General features: G+C 50.9%; 1 protein-coding gene across 4 annotated transcripts in view; it reads left to right on the top strand.

Annotated features, from left to right (window-relative positions):
* MAPK4 (mitogen-activated protein kinase 4) overlaps positions 1-13,996 on the top strand; it is a 153,922-nt gene extending 139,926 nt beyond the window's left edge. For all 4 annotated transcript variants that reach the window (XM_014846647.3, XM_044774737.2, XM_070513046.1 and 1 more), the window contains 4 exons: positions 680-824; positions 2,711-2,872; positions 8,306-8,507; positions 11,328-13,996. In XM_014846647.3, coding sequence (XP_014702133.2) covers positions 680-824; positions 2,711-2,872; positions 8,306-8,507; positions 11,328-12,024 — 1,206 coding nt within the window. In that variant the 3' untranslated portion in view covers positions 12,025-13,996. The remainder of the gene's footprint in view (positions 1-679; positions 825-2,710; positions 2,873-8,305; positions 8,508-11,327) is intronic.
* Positions 13,997-20,358: the final 6,362 nt, after the last annotated feature.

The raw sequence follows: 20,358 nt of genomic DNA, 5'->3' as shown, positions 1-20,358 counted from the left end.
GGAGTCCATCCAGACCAAGTCATTGAGCAGTGGCTGAAATCAGCTAGAACATCTATCCTCCAAAAAGACCCTCTGTAGAATGCCAGAATCCTCTGAGCCGACCAAAGCTGTGTCCACTGTGTCATTCTGAGGTGCTTCCATAACTCCCTTCACCTACACCCATTATGAAGCTGGCCTTGTCTGTTCTCGCCAGGAGCTTGGTGTCTGGCATTGTAGCAGCATTAATTCTAATCATCAGCACCAAAGCAACTGGCTTGATGTCAAATGTATGGCTATTTCTGAGATTCAGCCACCGGATAAGTGAAATTCCAGTGTCTCATCATTACTCTGTTGATGGTGGTAATAAACTTGAGTGTGGCTCCTATTTATCCATCTTACTTGTAGATGAGGGCAGATTTGTTCTGCCTAGTTACATCAAGTTGGGATGGGAAATCATCCTTTTAGAATATTGGTATCCTGGATCCAGAGGAGAACTCCAGGGCCTCATAGATTCCCCCACCAAAACTTTGAGCCCCACAAACCAGACCTCTGTTCCCTAATGCTTCTTCCAGGCAAGGACCGAGGGTGAAGGGGATCTTGAAAGGCGTCCTGTCTCCCTGTGAAGGGAAACGAGAAGATGCATGGGAGGGAGGGTATCTGCAAAGGGCTGATCTTTGGAACCGGGGATTTCATCTTCCAGGGTCATCTGTCAGAAGGGTTGGTAACGAAGTGGTACCGCTCACCTCGCCTGCTCCTCTCCCCCAACAACTACACCAAAGCCATCGACATGTGGGCCGCCGGCTGCATCCTGGCCGAGATGCTCACGGGGAGAATGCTCTTTGCAGGTAAGTTGCTGACGGTGCCACCTCCCTTCTCCTCTGGTGTCCTTCTATAAAAAGGGAGAACTGACTGCAAAAAACATGCTAATCCCAAAATATACTAGCCTTTCTCTTTGAAATTACCCCCGTGGCTTTTATGGCACTGCCTATTCTCATTTCAGACAAAATACTAGAGAGGCTGAAAAGAGCCTTTTGAGCACAGAACTTTGAAAATCAAGTAATCACTTGCATTCCAACACTTTGAGATTAACCTCTGAAAACACCCACCCTACGTTTTCAGCCCCTTCCTCCTCGCTCCCTGCCACTGTGAATGGTTGGTCTGGAGTGCTCATTTGGAGAGGGGACCCAGGGGGGCCCTGAACTGACCCTCCATGAGCCCAATGCAGGGAGAGGCCAAAGGGACCTTCGGGGAGCAGCTTGCGCAGAGGCCTCTCCAGTCTCAGGCCTCTCCTCCTCTCCCGTCAGAGCAGACCCTGCTGCTGTAGGCACTTGCTGGGGCAGCGTGCACAGCACTCACATATGCTTAGTGCCACACATGGCATCCTTGGGGGACACGGAAGAGCCCCAGCCTAGGCCACCAGCTTCTGGCAGACTAGAATCCATGGGGAACGGTGGTAAGGGGAGGCCCTCCATGCAGCTGGAACAGGGAGAGGCTTGGCTGGATTTATCCTAGGAGAGGTAAGTAGAAAGCTACTCAAGGGAAAATGGAAGGAAAAGTGGAAGTCAGAACAGCCTGGGAGTCAGAGAGGGCAGCAAGGACACAGACCTGAGCCACACCCGTGGTGCCAAAGCCTGACCCAGCGGTCAATGATTGCCTGGGTGTAGAAGATGAGTTAGTTTATTCCTTCCTCCCTTCCTTCCTCCCTCCCTCCCTCCCTCTGTCCCTCCTCCCTTCCTACCTTCGTTTCTTTCCTTCTTTCCTTTTGGGTGGGGACGATTGGCCCTGAGCTAACATCTGTTGCCAATCTTCCTCTTCTTTTTTTTTCCTCTCCAAAGCCCCAGTCCATAGTTGTATATCCTAATCTAAGTTCTTCTAATTCTTCTATGGGGATACCGCCACAGCGTGGCTTGATGAGTGGTATATAGGTCAGGATCTAAACCAGCAAACCCCTGGCCCTCGTAGCGGAGTGCGTGAACTTAACCACTACACCACCAAGCCGGCCCTTGATGAGTTAGTTTCCGAGACACATAGAGACTGAAGCCTCTTAGGGATGAGAACAGTGTCCATTTCCCGCATCCACCATGATGCCTGGCAGGGAGAAGGTGCTCCACAAATAATTATTTGTTGAATGAATAAATGAATGAGTGACTGAAGGAGTGAATGAATGCTTGGCTCCATGCTGTCCCGCCACACTTCTCCCACAGACCTGGCGTAGCCTGTCTTCCTCCCTCTGCCCAAAGGAGCACAGAGGTACTGTGTTCAAGATTCATTCCAAACCCAATTTCTTATTTCTGATTTTTTTCCTCCTAATTGGAATCCTCCTAATTGGAGATCAAAAACTAAGGCTCATTCCTAGCCTTAAAATCATTTCCATCCCCAGCCTGGTAAAGAACAGGCAGAGAGGCATATGGGAAGGGGCCTTCGAAAGCCTTGGGCCAGGCTGTTCCCATCACCTTAGCACTAGCTGACTCAGTCTATGTCAGAGTGGTCCATTCCAGAGGCAGAGACATGTGACAAAGCCAAGCCTCAAAGACAGCAAGCAGCCTGCCCACAGTCACACAGCAAGTTAGTGGCAGAGTGACAACAGGAACCCAGGGCCCCTGGCTCCCAGCCTACTGCTGCTCCCACTATTCTGTGTTGCCCTTCCCAGGCTCCTGGAGCCACTTTGGGGCTTCCATACACTGCAGCCACTTGGGCAGCACGCTTGACCATCTGGTGTTTGCCTCCCCAGGGGCACATGAGCTGGAGCAGATGCAGCTCATCCTGGAGACCATCCCTGTGATCCGGGAGGAGGACAAGGACGAGCTGCTCAGGGTGATGCCTTCCTTCGTCAGCAGCACCTGGGAGGTGAAGAGGCCGCTGCGCAAGCTGCTCCCCGAAGTGAACAGCGAAGGTACCTGAGCCTGACAGCCAGGCCAGCGTCTGGAGGCTGCGCTCTGGCTTCACCTCGGGGGAGTGGGGGCGGTGGTCTCCTTCCAAAAAGACCAGTCATAGTCCCTGGATGCAGAAGCTGAGGCTCCCTGGCAGTGGCATTTGTCCCAGCTGCTTCACGCTGAGGATGACTGGCCTTGGGTTCGGCCATCAGGCAACTCTGGAGGCAGTCATCAGTGTCCTCCATATTCTCAGAGTGGTCCCTCTGGAAGGTTGATGTGGAGGTTGGCTTGGCTGAAACATGAGGAAACTTCTGGGGGTGACGGAAATATTTGATATCTTCAGTGTGATGGTAGTTCCAGGGGTTCAAAAACATCATTGACCTGAACACTTAAGATTTATGCATTTTACTGGTTGCAAATTATACCCTAATTGAAATCAACCCTGAATTTTCTTCCTTTTCTTTCTTGTCTTCCTCATTTGCCTTCCTCCTTCATCTCCCTTTACTGTTTTGCCCTTGGAAGGCATGGTGTGGTGCAGAGAACATGAGCTTTATCAGCTTGAAAGCCAGACCCAGCCTCAATGCCCAGTTCCACCAGTGACTAGCCATTTGGCCTTGGGCAAGTTTCTTAACTTCTCTGTATCTCAGTTTGCTTGACTGTAAAATGAGTGCAATAATATATGTCACATAGTGTCATTGTGACGAGTAAGTAGAATAGTATTTTTTTTTTAAAGATTTTATTTTTTTCCTTTTTCTCCCCAAAGCGGCCCGGTACATAGTTGTATATTCTTCGTTGTGGGTCCTTCTAGTTGTGGCATGTGGGACACTGCCTCAACGTGGTTTGATGAGCAGCGCCATGTCCGCGCCCAGGATTCAAACCAACGAAACACTGGGCCGCCTGCAGCAGAGTGCGTGAACTTAACCACTCGGCCACGGGGCCAACCCCTAGAATAGTATTTTTAAAGCTCTTGGCATAGGATAGTTGCTCCATCTATCTTAGACATTACGTTATGAGTGGGCCTCAAACCTGCCAGAGGCTTCCTTATGAAATCCCCATGTTAGGTAGGATATAGGTTCAGCCAACTATAAGAGAGACCCAAATCCACAATGACTTAAATAACATTTATTTCATATTTAAGAAAAAAGAGGGGCCAGCCCGGTGGTGCAGCAGTTAAGTTTTCACATTCTGCTTCGGTTGCCCAGAGTTTACTGGTTTGGATCCCAGGCGTGGACATACACACCATTTGTCAAGCCATGCTGTGGCAGGTGTCCCACATATAAAGTAGAGGAAGATGAGCACGATTTCACTCAGGGCCAGTCTTCCTCAGCAAAAAAGAGGAGGATTTGGTGGCAGATGTTAGCTCAGAGCTAATCTTCCTCAAAAAAAATGAACAAACAAACAAAAAAACTAAAAAAAAAAAAAGAAAAAAGAAGTTTACTTCTCTCTCATATAATAATCCAAAAGCAGACAGTCCAGGGCCAATATGGTGGACCTGCCCTACAAAGTCGTCCAGGGGCCCAAGCCCCTTCTATCTTGTCATTCTGCCATCTTAGGGTGCTGCCCCTACCCCCTGGAGAAAGGTGGGGAAGGGGGGCGCTCCCCTTGCCCTTAAGGTTGTGAGCCAGAATTTGTACACCTCACCTCCATTCACGTCCTGTTGGCCAGAACCTAGTCACATGGCCCCATCTCACTGCAGTGGAAGCTGCGAAGTGGATATTTATTCCATGATACTTTGTGTCCATTATTGTGAAAGAGAACAGACATAGGGTACAACTAGCAGTTTCTGCCACCCTCCTCCCCATCAAGAAACCAAAAACTTGGACTAACAATGTCTTTGGCCATGATCCCCATTCAATCAGTAAACTGCCTCAGTTTGCCCATCATTAAAGGGGAAGAGGGGTAATTTGATTCACCACAAATTAAGACTCAGCCCATCCATATTTACTTTGATTCCCAGGCCTCTGTAGAAATCCCACCATGACAAGAGGCGTATTCAACTCTTAGGAATTCTGGATCAAGGATGTGTCTACCCATGTCCCTTCCCCCAAGCAACCACACACATAGCAGCCCCTTGGTGACTTGGCTCTGAGAGTGGTGGGCCTTGTCTCGATGAAATCAGAATTGGTGCCAGGTGGAAGATAAAGCTCCTCACTGTCATCACCAGCATCAGCCAACATTTATTCAGCCACTGTGGCTAGAGAACTGTGCTAGGTTTGGAAATTCAAAGAGGCCTAAGAGATGGTCTAGCTGGGAAGATAGGGAACGCCCATCAGAGATGAGTATGAAGGTTAAGGAGCACAGCGAGAGGGGCCAGCGAGAGCTCCAGGCATTTGGAGAAGGGAAGAGAGCCCCCGAGCACTGACAGGCACAGGGAGCTGCCCTAGTGGAGTGGTGAGGGCTCAGATCAACAGGACAAGTCACAAACCTGATTGTAGGACGTGGAGCTGGACAGGTGAGAAGGGCCGAGAGGCCCAGCTGGTGAGTGTGGACTCGATCCTGTAGCTGAGCAGATGTTCTCTAACGCCAGGCTTGCTTCACCCTCCCAATGTGCCAGCTGCAACCAACATTTTCTGATTGGCCTCTGGCCTTGAAAAGTGGCCTCAATCAGCCTCCAGCCTTAGGGTAATGAGGTGGCACTGAAATGAAATGTCAGCAGGAGAGAGGGCATTAAGCCCCTCTGCCCAGAAGAGCCAGCTGGTGACCCTCGGTTCACTCCCCCACTGCATATTTGATGCCCCGCGGGCCTGGTGAGAGGCAAGCAGGTGTCTGGCTGAAGCCCTCAGAGGCTCAAAGGACGTGGTCCAGGTGGACTGGGTCCCTCAGCAGCTGAGACAGCCATGACGCCACAGGCGCAGGACAAGGGAGCAGGCCCTGAGACTGCACTGGGGCACTCAGTTCTGATCTCCGTCTACTATAAGAAGTAAATATAGAACCAGTGACAAACCCGATGAGGAGACCTAATATACGGAACAGGTCACAGGAGAGCTCGGGGTGAAGCAGGGTTGAGGGGCTCAGGACCCTGCCCACCTGCCTCTCCATCTCCAGAGATGCCCCTGAGAGTCTTTCCAGGACCCCTAGGCTCTGAGGAGTCCAGTCTGGAATCCACTAGGCCACAGGAAGGTGACAAGATTGCACAGAAGCCTCAATATGCTAGAAGCACCTTAGAAACATCTAGGGAGGTTGAACTAGAGAAAAGGAGTTGGGGGGTGTGGTTTATGAGTTAAGGTAAAGCTAGAGCTGCAGCAGATAAACCTCAAGTCTGCACGGCTCCCCGCCCCCAGCAGTGGGTCACTGCTCTGCTCAAGGCCAGACAGAGTCGGGGAGCCAGAGGGCCATGGCTGGGACTCAGGCCATCCACCATCTTCAACACATGGCTTCCAAGGTCCCCCTGGGCACCAACTCCCAGCTGAAGCCAGAGGCAGAGAGAGCAGACACTCTTGCAGGATTCTTTATAGGTCGAGCCTGGAAGCGGGCTGCACATGTCACTTCCCCCTGTTCCATTGGCTCCAGTCACCTAGCCACACCTAACTGCAGGGGAGGCTGGGAGCTATAGGCCAGCTGTGGGCCAGGAGGAAAGGGGGCTTGCATGGGGAATGGCTGCTGCCTTGAAACATGAGAGGGGCAGTCATGGGGCAGAGAGAACATGGTCATTGGGGGACCACAGAGGGAGGGCTAGGCTCAGGGGTGGAAGTTCAAGGGGGCAGATTTAGGTTTGATATAAGGCAGGATTTCTAATATTCCCAGAAGTGTCTGGGTACCTGCGAGAGGACCAGCTGTCAGGGAGAGGAGAGAGGAGATTCTCATCCTTACTAGAATCCGTGGAGTGGCCTTCGGGACTGGCACTTTCCAACTTCAGGGTTCCCTGGGTCTTTTTTAATAATGATGATAATGGTGATGATGCCTGCCAACGTTTAGAGCTTTTAACTCTCTCATTTCCTTGTAAAAGGTCCAGTGTAATAGATGGAGCCGAGGGAGGGGCCAGGGGCCCAAAGAGGAAAGGCTTGCCCAGCCTGGAGCTGGGCAGCGCAGAGCTGGGCCATGCACCAGAGTGCCCGATTCTCCCCAGTCCTGAGAATTTGTGAGGCTGATCCTCCTTCAGGTCTGCAGCCCTGGGCCCAGAAGCATCCCCTGAGCCCCCAGAGTATTTGGGGGTGATCAGAGTTACAGCTGCCTAACTGATCTTTTGGTCTAAGGTTACAGAGCAGCACCGCATCCTCCTGGGAGGCCAGTGACCTTCTGAATCCATCAATTTCCTGAATCGTTGATGAATTTCCTGCAAAGAGATCCAAGACTAGTGTGAGGGGCAGGGTAATGGCACGGGCTGAGGCCCACCGGGAGCCCCTCTGAGGGGACAGCAGCCTGGGCCTGGAGCTCAGGGGCATTCCTCCCTTTCCATGTGGGCTGTAACCTGATTAGCCAAGTCATGATTTTAGTGGAGCCTCCAGCGCTGAGAACTAATACAAAGTTCCAGGTTAGACCTTGCCCTGAGATAACCCAAGGCCCAGCTCACAGGGCAGATGGGTGCCCCTACTCCTGCTTAGGAAAAAGGGCACCAGGACCTGTGTGCACAGCTGATGTTCAGCCAATACACCCCCATAATGCCCTACTGGCTGCTGACATCTTTATATACCTTCATGCTGGTTGGCAAATAGCCACTGCACAGGGCTTCCAAGTGTCCCTTCCTGTCCCCAGGTTCCAGCTTCCCAGGACCTCCCTATGGCCTGGCCACTAAAGGTCACTGCCTAGAACAGCAGAGGGGCTTCAGCCTGGTGGTTAACTATGTTGAAGATCAAGCCTGCCCGCCTTTGTTTGTCAGACCTCCAGGGATAGCATATGGCAGGAAGAGCTCTGGGCTGTCGGGCCCTGTCCCGCTCACCCACCTCCACAGTGGCCTTTCACACTGAGGCTCCTTACTGCTGGCTCCTGCACAGCACTCAACCTGTGACAAACGGGAGGGGTGGAGAAATACCCCAGCTTCCCCACCCAAGTGGAACCATCTTGGAGGTGTGTCTCATGCTGTCTCCTGGAAGACCCCAATGGTACTGAGCCCCAAGGAGGCATCTGCTCATTGGTTCATCTTCCATCAGCTTCTTTCCCCTCCCCTACTGGTGCTTCCTGCGATCACTGCCACATAAACTACCTTCCCCCCTAACCCTTGTCTCTGGAGAAATCCAGCCTAAGGCAGACCCCTGGACCCCTGTAACCTATGGCGACCTTAAGCCAGACCCTTTATCCCCCGGGCCTCTATTAATTCTTTTGTGAAGTCAAAAAAGCAGCATCAGCTCTGAATTTGTCACTGGATTGTTGTGAGGATCATGAGAAAGAAAATGGCTAAAACCCTTTTTACCAATGGAAAAGTACAAACACCAGGGAACATCACCACGCTGAGGAGCCTCATTCTCAGCTTGGCAGGGGCAACAAATGACCTTCATGTCCTGCTTTACTCCCCACAGCCATCGACTTTCTGGAGAAGATCCTGACCTTTAACCCCATGGATCGCCTCACAGCCGAGATGGGGCTGCAGCACCCCTACATGAGCCCCTACTCATGCCCCGAGGACGAGCCCACCTCACAGCACCCCTTCCGCATCGAGGATGAGATTGACGACATCCTGCTGATGGCCGCCAACCAGAGCCAGCTCTCCAACTGGGACAGGTGCAGTTCCAGGGGTGTGCAGCCCCGGAGTCTAGAGCCCACATTCCCATCCTCCCTTTTCTATTTTGCCTCCATGACCTTTCCCTCCTTCTCTCAAGTTCTATAGCCCATGGGGCGCTTTCCCCCTACTTAGCTTCCTGCCTTTCTCTCTCCTGTCCCCTGACACAACACTCTCAGTAGATGACCAGCCGTGTCTTGCATATGTAGATCAGGGGCCTTCCTTTGTGCCACACAGCCACCAGCTTCCTCCCCACCCTGAGTATACTGAACACAGGGCTCGATACAATGTTCAGGAAGTTTTTAATGAATACCCACTGTAGGAGCTCACATCTAGCAGGCTGGGAATTTTCCCTTGAGAAGTCAAATGCAGCAATGCGAGGAAAGAAAACAACGTGAAATTTACCACTACACAATACTTGCATGTGGCTGACATCATTTGCACCTCCTGAGAGTGCCATTAAGCGAGGGGCCGTTATTATTGCCCATTGACACATGAGGAAGCTACAGCTCAGAGAGATTAGAGATTGGCATTGTGTCACACTACTAACACCTGGCCCGTTTGGGGTCCTCGCTAATCTGCATCCATGTCAGACACTGCTAAGGAATCACAGGACCCTTTCCCACTAACCAGATGAGACCTGAGAATCCTTCTCTACACAGTGTCTCCAGAAGTCACTACCAATGAATCAGAGTTGGGTAGAAGTTACGTTTTTTACCAATCTCTGCATGGGCACATAATGATCTCTTAGGTCCTCTCCTTTTCTGATCTTCCTAGCTCAGGCAGCTAAACTTTGGGGCATCTCCATCTGCTAATCCTGGGAGGGAGAGCTGAGAGCTGCTCCATTTAGAAATAGAAGTCAAGGGCTTAGCAACTAGGGCTCCGAGGGGTCCTAAACTGGAGCCCCACTGTTATGGGAATGTGACAGCTAGTTACATAAGTGACAGATGAGCAATTTCTCCTTTTCAGTCATTTGACAGATGATGGGTTTCAGATTAAGGAGGCACTGAGGGAGGGCCAAGGCAACATTGCTATTTTTGGACAGGTTTGTTGTCATCGACTGTTGTTATCAAGAGTTGCCAGCAAATAGAGATTAATGACGATGCTTTTGCCACCCCCATGCTAGGCCTGCCCTTGCCTATGGTCCCTGCAGCCCCTCCCCTTCCACTCCACAGCATCTGGGGGCAGGGAGTGCTGGCTCAGCGAGGTTCATCCTGTGCTTATCATGGCTGCGGCATGGGGTTGGCACCAGGAAAAGCTGTAGCAGGCTTCTTCGGCCGCTGCCCCTCAACTCTGACCATCTCCAGACCTCGTGCACTTCTGCTCCCAACCTTTCCCATCACACCTGCATGAAGGAGGAGCATGACAAAGACCATGACAAACCTCGTGCTACAGGCCCTGCTGCTTTAGGCAAACTGCATAACTTCTGAACACTAGTGTCTTCGTCTATAAGGTGCGGGTGCTACTACTAACTCCGCGGGGTTGCTGTGAAGACTAAAGATAACTTACTTTTGGCCTGTGGCCTGTGGCAGCCAAGGGTTAGGGTCTTCACAAGTTCTTCCTCCTAGAAATCTCTGCAGTTTCGAGGACCCTCATGAGAGGAGGCAGTGTTCGCCTCCAGGAGTGACTCCTGCCCTAATGGCATCACTGGGAAGGCGGGCGGTACTGAGGCTGTCCCATGCCTTGCAAACCATACCGTGTGGACTGCCGCTACCCGTCCGCCCTTCACACGGGCAAACCTGCCTGTCCTTGGTGTGTTGGTTTTTCCTACGTGAGTGCTAGGCCTCCTATTCCGAGAGCAGCTGGCTGCTGGCTGCTGCCTCCTCTGTGCTCCCTGTCTTGCTCTCCACAGTTCTGCAAAAAGCACCTGGCACAGGGAGGGACAGCTTAGCCCAAGCGGATGGCCTGCCCGCCTGACAGCCTGCCCTTCATTTGCTCTTGGCTGGCTGATTTCACTCTCCACAGCTGCCGGACAGATGACAGAGGGCAGAATTCTCTCTTTGGATCTCTGGCCTCTCCTGAGGGTGTCTGTAATCTTTCCGCAGGCCCCACCTGCTCTACATCCGTGCAGGGTGCTGTGGAGCATCCAACCAGATCCACTAGGGCAGGAGTTCTTAGCCATGGCTGTACCTTAGTATCCCCTGGGGAGGTTTTTAAACCATGCTGATGCAGGACCCCACCCTAGACCTACTGAATCAGAATTTGCGGCATGGGGTAGGCTGGAATTTTATTTTTAGTTCCCCCAAGTGACTCTAATCTGAGCCAGGGCTGAGAAGCACCCCCACTAGGGCCTTGCTACTCAAAGTGTGGTCCCTGGACCAGCAGCATCAGCAGCACCTGGGAGCCTGATAGAAATGCAGAATCTCAGGCCCCATCTCCCATCTCTTGGATAAGGATCTGCATTTTAACAAGGTCCCCAGGCAATTTGTGTGCATATCAGAGTTTAAGGAGCACTGCATAGTGGATCAGCTAGAAAGAACGTTCCAGGGGGTTTGTTGTTTTTTTCACTACTGTGTCTGGTAATGCCTAAAACAATGCCTGGCACATAGGTGCTCAGGAAATACTTGTAGGGGATTGAATGAATATAAAAGAACACAGAGTTAAGCTAAACACTTGGTCCCTCTACCTGAGCCCTCAAGGCTCACCATTACCTTGTCGCATCACCCTCCCACCTTGGGAGTGGAGGGGACAGGAGCTGGAGGGACTGGGAAGGAATGAAAAGCCGGCCTGTGGGTGGCAGACAGGGATTAGGGGGTTTGGCTCCCTCCGCGAAGCCACCCCGCCTGGGGGGGTCCAATCACCGTTCCGTCTGACCCTTGCAGGTACCCTGTGAGCTTGTCGTCGGACCTGGAGTGGCGGCCCGACCGGTGCCAGGACGCGAGCGAGGTGCAGCGCGACCCACGCGCGGGCTCGGCGCCGCTGGCGGAGGACGTGCAGGTGGACCCGCGCAAGGACTCGCAGAGCAGCTCCGAGCGCTTCCTGGAGCAGTCGCATTCGTCCATGGAGCGCGCCTTCGAGGCCGACTACGGGCACTCCTGCGACTACAAGGTGGGGTCGCCGTCCTACCTGGACAAGCTGCTGTGGCGCGACAACAAGCCGCACCACTACTCGGAGCCCAAGCTCATCCTGGACCTGTCGCACTGGAAGCAGGCGGCCGGTGCGCCCCCCACCGCCGCGGTGGCCGCGGACCCCGGGGCTCGCGAGGATGAGCCTGCCAGCCTCTTCCTGGAGATCGCGCAGTGGGTCAAGAGCACGCAGGGCGGCCCTGAGCACTCCAGCCCGCCCCGCGAGGGCCCTGAGCGCCACCTGTCTGCCTCTCCGACCGGCCGCCCGGCCCCAATAGACGGGGGCGCCAGCCCCCAGTTCGACCTGGATGTGTTCATCTCCCGCGCCCTGAAGCTCTGCACCAAGCCGGAGGACCTGCCGGACAATAAACTGGGCGACCTCAACGGCGCGTGCATCTCCGAGCATCCTGGGGATCTCGTGCAGACCGAGGCCTTCTCCAAAGAAAGGTGGTGAGGGCGGAGGTGGCGCCCCAGGCCCCCAAGCAGGAGGCCCCACCCGGGACAGCCTGGGCCTGGCAGGAGGGGGCCACCTCCCTGGCACCTCCACCACCCCTTCCACGCCTCTCTGCTGCCTTGAGGTTAGCAGAACACAGGAAGGATCCGAGGAGTGAGAGGAATGTCCATTTCTTAAACTGCCTTAATAACTAGCCTTTAACCTCTGGGAGCGGGTTTGAACAGGAGCCTAGATTGGGGGCTGACTGCTCTCCCAGTGCAGAGGAGGCCCTGGCTTTTTATAAGTGGTGGTGTGCAGGGAAGAAACATGTCTTCGGCAGCAGTGTCTGCAGGCCCTGCCTGGGTGGCTGGGTGCAGAGGAACCTTGCAGGCACAGTGTTGAAACCATCTCACCCAAGTGGCCTCAACTGACAGGTGAGGAAGGACAGAGAGCCCCAGAGAAGCAAGTGACTTAAGGTCAGGGCCTAGTCAGTGTCCCAGAAAGCCTTGAATCCCAGTCTCCTGCCCCCAGGCCAGTGTCTGTCCACTACATAATGTCTTCCTCCGCTGGGGTCACTCTGGCTTTTCAATCAGAAAACATGGTCCAAGGTGTTTCTTCCCTGTCCATTACCATCTAACCCATTCTATATTCTTTTATTCAGAGCAATGTTTCTTGTATTCCAAAATTGGAAACTGAGCCAGTTTTACCCTAGTCACCAAGCATACTTTTTCTGGCTCTTCAGGTCCTTAAAAATTCCCATCTGCCACACCCCTGTATTTGCCTCACCCCTGCATGGTTTGAAATCTTTATTTCAGACCAGACCAGTTTGGGGGCTGTGGATAAAATAACTCATTCTCTTGGGCCTGTGCACACACCTCCTCCAGAACTCCCTATGCACTTTCCAGAAATGTGCACAGACACAAAGACACAGCCCTACTTCCTGAGGGGACATCATACATGGGTGAGCTTGAAGACAGCTATTCCAAGACTCCCTCCAGCCTGCCACCCCACTCCCCCATGCACGTATACACAGCTCCTCTCCAACCTGACACTGGGAACTCATGTTGTCAGCATGAGGACGAAAACAGTAAGATGCCCACCATAGAGAAACTGTGTTAGGAGAGAAGATTTCACATGAGACCTATCAGGCTTCATTAATACCACCCTTGATTTTGATTGCCCTTTTAGCCTTGGCAAAGAGCAGCCCCTAAAGAAATGCACTGGAGAGCAAGTGGCCTTGGGGGCAGGAATCCAGAAAGATAGGACGGTATGAAAGGTTCGGGATGCCAACAGCGAGGGCCCTCAGGGGTCAGGCACCAGCATGGGGACCCCATGACAAAGGAAGGGACTCCAAGCCACCATGCCCCTCATCGCTTAGGCTAGGATGAGTTTGGAGCATGCAAACCCAGAGGTGTGCTGGCACACAGAACCTGGGGTGATGGTGTGTGGCCCAGCAGGGGCTCTGCAGAAGCATAGTCCACCGCCTGGAATGCTCTGCCATTTCCATCACTGGTGTTCAGCTCCCCATCCCCAAAGATACCCACAGGAAGTCTAGCCAATCTGTAAGCAGAATTGTCCCCAGTGTTGGTCTTGGGCTGTGGTCACCCTCACCTCAACAGCACCTTAAATCTAATCAGCTAACTAGGATTTGTACATTGAAACCTGCTACACGTTAGAAACTTATATTTAAAAACAGAATTAATCACACTGACCAATTTTTAAATGGAAAATATGTAAATATGAAGTGTTTTGGTTTTTCTTTCTTTTTTTTTTTTAAAGAAGAGGAAATGTACACCGCTCCTCATGTGCCATTTGTCCTCAGAGGGCGGCTTTATGTTTTTGGTAAAGGAACAAGCTGCTGACCTTGACTAGGAGTTCATATATAATTGTTATTACAGAGGAATTGTTATTACTACTCATGTTTTAAAAAGATCTATTAAACGTTATTAAACTTGATCAGGACGGGCCAAATAAAGTTTTATTGGAACACAGACTCACTTATTAAGTATTGTTTCATTCATTTATGTATTATCGGAGTCTGTCTTGGCAGTGATTGATTCATCGGAGCCTGACTGGCTTCTCCCTGCACCCCTGAAGGCCAGTGTTTTGAGGGGTTGCAGTTGGAGGGGAGAGGAGAATCTCCACAGGTTGGAAATCAGGGAAGTGATTCCAGAATCTCCTGGGTCAGGCCTGGTGTCTGTGTTGTAGATTTCAGACCATGTCTTGGAGCCAAAACTCTGAATCTTCTGACCAAGGCTGATTCCTTCCAGTCACAAAAGGTGCCAGCATCATGGGATTTTGGGGAGCCAACCCCAAAAAATACCCACAGAGCCACACCTCCCAGATGCCTGAGAGTCCACCCAGCTGAAGCCCACCCCTTTGTAATACCTGCCTCAAAGCGTTAGCCCAAACTTCGTTTTTCAACAAATGTAAACATAGACAATAGAGAGGGGTTTTAAAATTTGTTTCTGTTTATTTTGGCTTTCCTGAAAGGCCCTTTAATTAAAAGAACTTTCTACTGTTGCAATGCATTTGAGCCAAGAGAAGCACCCTCTTAAGCCAATTATGGGGTTCTCACCAAAGTGTCGGCTGAGAGTGACTATCTCCCTGCCAGGCGACGGGAGTAAAGAGAGTGGTCCAGAGCTGTGGCAGAGTCCTGGTTGAAATCTTAGATTGGAGAAGCCTTGAGGCCCAATTTGAGGCTTAGGCTGCTAGAATACAGGAAATAAGGTTTGAGGCGGAGGAAGTTCAGAAGCCCCAACAGCAAACAGCAGCAAAAGGAAAGAACTAAGAGGAGGAAGGAAGGCTGCTCTCCTCATGCACTCGTGAGTTGTCTGATCCTGTCACCTGTGTTGCTGTGTTTCTACTCACAACGCTTCTGACGCTAAATGCAAGTTTTCCACACCAAACAATTCTCCAGTTCTCTGCAGACTGGCCTTAGAAGCTGCTCCTCCGGGCAGCTTCTGCCTGACTCAGGGCCTCATCTATGCAGTAAGGAAAGTAGGATGGGGCACTGGCTTAGTTTCCTTCAGAAGCAAACCTGAGACAAAGAATCAAGTGCAAGTAATTTGGGCCTAGGAGGAAGGACCTCAGGAGACACGGAGAGCAATGGGGAAGTGATGGGGACAGGAAGGAAGCCAGCAAAGGATGAAAGTCAGCGCTGTGGGCAATGGCAGCTTAATCCTGGCGGGGAGCTCCATTAGGCAGAAGGAACGTCCACCTTGGGGCCTTCCCGCCCAGCCACTCCTTGGCTGATGATACTCTCCTGGGCTGCTACTTCCCCACCACCTTTGGGCGTGTCCTGGGGCAGAACAGGCTCCAGTGGCCAGAGAAAGGCCACAGGCAAAAGGACACAGGTGTTGGCAGATAGGAGTTGGGCTGGCACGCACAAAGGCGAGGGCAAAGGGATGTCGGTAGAGCGCCTACAACACCCACAGGTGTCAACAATAGAATATCATGAGGAGGCTCCAGGACCCATGCAGAGTATGCTTGCTAGTGTTGGCAATACCTTTGGTTTTGTCAACCCTTCCTCCCTCCCTACAAGGATTAAATTGGCCACGGGGCAGGAAGCCTCAGCTAAAGCTCCAGTAAGCAGAGGTGAAAGTAGCTGGAGGTACTAAGTTGAGTTGCTACCTAAGCAGCCCATGGCTTTTCCTTTAATCCCTGGAACATCCCAAGCTCACCATCAGTGTCCCTGCCAATAGTCTCACTAATCCAACTCTGGCATCAGCAATCCCCATCACTGTTGAGAAGTTCAGGTATCAAACCAATGGGGGTCTTTGTGTCAGAACCAACTGGTGGGCCTTTGGCTTGAGTGCAAGAGCTGTGTTCTTGCCTGTGCTTAGGACCGTTTTGATCCTTGAGACTTGAATTGTTTTCTTTTACACTGAGGATTTCACTAAGACCACTAAAACCCTTCCAGATTTTGACATTCAAGATCTCAGAGTTCAAGTTAATTAGTCTCCACTGATGTCTCTTTCTTGCTCTGCACATTCTTATCTAACTGGTGCATTAACACTTCTATGCCTTGACACCTTTTAGCACCCAGTGGCACACATGGAAATGACAATGTGGCAGGATTCTGAGTACAATCCACAGTCAGAAAACAGAACCCAATCCACCAGAGGACTGATCCCGTGGCTCCAGTCTCCTCGGCACGGTGCTCTGGCCGGGCAGCTCAGCTGAGCTCTGGGTCATTCCGTCCCATTAGTAGTATTGGCTCTGTTTCCACTCTGAAACCAGGAAGAGCCATCTCAGCATTAGAAGGATACCAGACTCAAGGTCCTCACGGTGCATCAGATTGGCCCTTCAGAGTGCCTACCCAGCCCAGCCCTGCGGTCAAGATTAGTTGACAGATGTGGAGCAAATAGGTTCTGTTGTGGGAAAGAGGAAGCACACAAATGACAGGTTTGTAACTAAGAACAAAACCTCCTCTTCAACAATTGTCTCACCCTCTGTCTCCCAGAGCTGCTAACAAGTGGACCAAAAAGGTTTATATTTTCTCCACTCTAATTCATAGACTCAATACTAAGATAGAGCTTTAAGTGACTGAGAAATTCCTTTGCAGAGACAAGGACACTGTGAGCCATGCTGAGTTGGTTAAGTCCACTGCCATTGTTTTAAAATATGGTCTTGGGGGTTCCAAAGGCTATGAAAGCGTGTTCATCACTCTTGACTTGGTTCCCTGAAATTTGTCCCTGAGATGGAGATTCTTGAAAAAGTGGTTGATTGAGGGAATGCCCTAAGAAGAGGAAGAGTACAGGAAGCAGTTAGGGCTGAAGAAGGATGCTCAGCAAGCACATGGTCTGAGTGGAGACCAGCTTCAGCCTGATCCCACAGAATGCTCTGGGGCATGAATTGCACTGAGGAGTTGGTCCCACCTGGAGGAAAAGAGGACAGCCTTTTGTGCCCCCATGTCAGTGAGCCATTGGTTCTGGCTGTGGGGGTTGGGGCCGGGGAGCAGAACCCATTTGGCCAAAGGCAGTTCTCCTAGGAGTGGCTGTGAGCCACTTAGCAACCAAAACCCACAGCAGCTGAACAATGGGCACACTCACTGCTGAAAGGGATCTGGGCAGGGTACCATCTGCATTGCAGGGCACTGCACTAGGCCCTGTGGGGCATAAAGAGGCAGAAGAAGGACCTGCCCCAGTGGCTTTTTATGGTTTGGGTGGATCAATGGGAAAAATATATAAAACCTCTGAGGTGCAAGTAAGAGACCTTCAAGGTTCCTGGTGAGTACTCCAAGATCCAGTTCCAGCCCTTTCCTTATTAACATGCTCTTCTTAACATTCCCAAAAGTTCGCTTTCTACCTCTCCTCCCCACCATGGAACCCTCAGCCAAGTGACTATGTTGGAGGTCCCCAAGACCACCCTTAGGCTCAATAATTCACTAGAAGTACTCATAGGATTCAGAAAAACTGTTATACTCATGGTTATGGTTTGTTACAGTGAAAGGATACAGATCAACAAAAAGAAAAGGCCTGTGGGCAAAATCCAGGAGAAACCAGGTGTGAGATTCCAGGTGTCCCCTCCCAATGGAGTTGACATGCTTAATTCTCCCAGCAGCAATGTGTGACAACACATGTGAAGTATTGTCAACCAGGGAATCTCACCTGAACCTTGGTGTCCAGGGTTTTTACTGGGGATCAGTGATGTAGGACTCTGACTGATCTCAGTTACACAGTCTCCAGTCCCCCAGAGGCCAAACTGATGCAGCATGGACCAGAGGCTCAGATGTACACTGCGAGGGCTCAGAGGCTGTCACCCAGGAGCCAGTCAAGGACCAGTCCTTCTAAAGAAAGGCCTTCCTTTGGAATGTACAGCATCTGAGAAACTAGGGTCTGCTGAGTTAACCCTCTACTGCATGGTGACATTGAATATAGTCGTGTCTCCTGCAATTCTAAAGTTTGTGAGAGTTTGTCTTGTGTGAACATTACAGCAAAGCTGAGGCAATACAGCTGTTTATAACAGAGATCTTATTAGGTAAAATATACCTGCACATTTTTAAGGATATGCAGCATTATTAAAATATAGTAATAATCAAAGCAGGCATGCTGAGGCAGATGTTAAGCAATCTAACGCCTGAGATGCCTTTTCTTATTGAATCATGGTCTGCTTATGAAAGCCAAGCCTGTCGACTGATTTGTGAGTGAGATCGCTGCTCATTCTGTCAGCAGGGTTATTGCTACTGGGGCAATTGTGCCACATGCATGATGGATTGCTTTGGGAGTCAGTCATTTCCAGCTACCCCAGAGCTGTACTGAAACGACAAGCTGAGGGCCTCCGAGTTCTGTAGCTGAGGGTGCTCTCTGGCTGTGCAGCTGCCTAAGGGATGGCCAAATGAAGCAAGAGGCAAGATTGAGAACTGAGGATGTCAACAGTCAGGCTGAGCCACACACAGCACCAACCCTTGAAAGATGGTTCTCTGGGGGCCCTGGAGGTGAGAAGGAAGGAAAAGATTCAGATTTCTCACATATGGGCTCCTACCAGTTATGATTAGGGAGTGTGGTTAGGTTAATTTTATGTGCCAACTTGATTGGGCCATGATGCCTAGATATTTGGTCAAACATTACTCTGAATGTTTCTGTGAGAGTATCTTTAGATGAGATTAACATTTAAGTCAGTGAGCTTTGAGTAAAGCAGGTGCTGTCCATAATATGAGTAGACCTCATCCAATCAGTTGAAGTCCTCAGTAGAACAAGGACTTGACTTCCCTTGAGCAAGAAGGAATTCTGCCAGCAGACAGCCTTCAGACTTCAACTGCAACACTGGCTCCTCCCTGGGTCTCCAGCCTGCTGGTCCACCCTACAGATTGCAGGTTTGCCAGCCTCCATAATTGTGTGAGCCAATCCTTTAAAATAAATCTCTCTCTCATCTCTCTCTCTCTCTCTTTTTCCATATACATGTATTGGTTTTGGTCCATCTTATTCATTTTGTTTCTCTGGCGAACCCTGACTAATGCAGAGGGGCAGGGCTTCACGTGTGTCATCCATTTTAATCCTCAACTGAAGAGGCAGATGTCGTCAAACCCATTTCACAAATGAGGAAACTGAGGCACAGAGAAGTTAAATGACTTATCCAAGGTCAGCATAACATAGGGATTCAGAGCAGGCATAATAGAGCCAGACAGCCTGGGTGAAATTCCATCTCTCCCACTGACTAGCTGTGTGACTCGGGGCAAGTTGCTTAACCTTTCTATGCCTCAGTTCCCTTATCTGTAAAATGGGATGATGATGGTAATAATAGTAATAATACCACCTAACTCATATAATCATTATGAGGATTAAATAAGTTAAAATATGTAAAGCACTTAGACCGATACAGTGTTTGGCATGTAGAAAATGCTATATAAGCATTTGATAAATAATTAAAATAAAAACGATTATACCAATAGTAAATGATGGATCCGGAATTCGGGCTTGATAACACTTTCAATATTATGTGTTCTCTGGGGTTTTTACATTGCTCTACATCAAACAATGTGGAAAATCTACTTTCCCATTAAAAATGACAATCAACAACAAAAACACCAGCCTTTGGAGTATTTGCCCAGCCCACACCCTCCCTTCTCTGAGAAGTATACTCCCCCGCCCATGAGAGGGGCCCCTGCATCCAGGTGTGAGCTCTGGTGACGCTCCTCCCTCACCGCTCTCAGCCCCAACGTAGTGGCTGGACCAGGGCACACACCTGACCCAGGTTGGGCCGATCATCTATCTCTCCTGGGAATTTAGATGCAATACGCAGAGATACGTGTCAGTCTTTGCTGTTGCTTGAACTGAGGACAAGCCAACGTCAGAACTGTGGGGTGACCAAGTTCATCAAGTGTCCTTAATCACAGAGGGAGAAGAACAAGGCAGGAGGAGAGAGAGAGAGAGAGAGACAGAGAGAGAAATTTCCCTAGTGCTGCTGGTCGGGTTTCTCCCTGTTTCAATCCCTTTGGAGACCTGACTGCACCTTGTGCCCCTGGTTCCCATCAGATACCCCAAGACCTTGGAATAACACCCCTGTATGTGCATCTCCCTGGAGTGCACTCTGTCACTTGCAACTGAGAAGAGCCTTGACTCAGCTGCCCTCCTGTGGCCTGGCCTGGCCTGGCCTGCAGGAGCCCTGTGTTGAATACCCAGACCTGACCTGGATGTGGGGGGCGCCTTAGCCCCCCCATCCATTCACACATGGTATAGGTAGCTCATCACAGCAGCCCCCTGTGAGCAGTGCTTTGAGAAAAGGGGGGGAGCTGAGTAGTTCCATGGGGTGAATATCTCTGGGAAGAATTTAGACAAAGCCCAGAGTCAGGTGAACCCACCTATGGGAGCTAAATGAACACCAGTTGGGAGGGGAAGATGTACAGGGACCACA

This window comes from Equus asinus, chromosome 7 (genome assembly GCF_041296235.1).
Source record: "Equus asinus isolate D_3611 breed Donkey chromosome 7, EquAss-T2T_v2, whole genome shotgun sequence".
NCBI classification, from domain to species: domain Eukaryota; kingdom Metazoa; phylum Chordata; class Mammalia; order Perissodactyla; family Equidae; genus Equus; species Equus asinus.
Note: the sequence above shows the minus strand (reverse complement) of the source record. Positions and strands in the feature narration are given on the sequence as shown.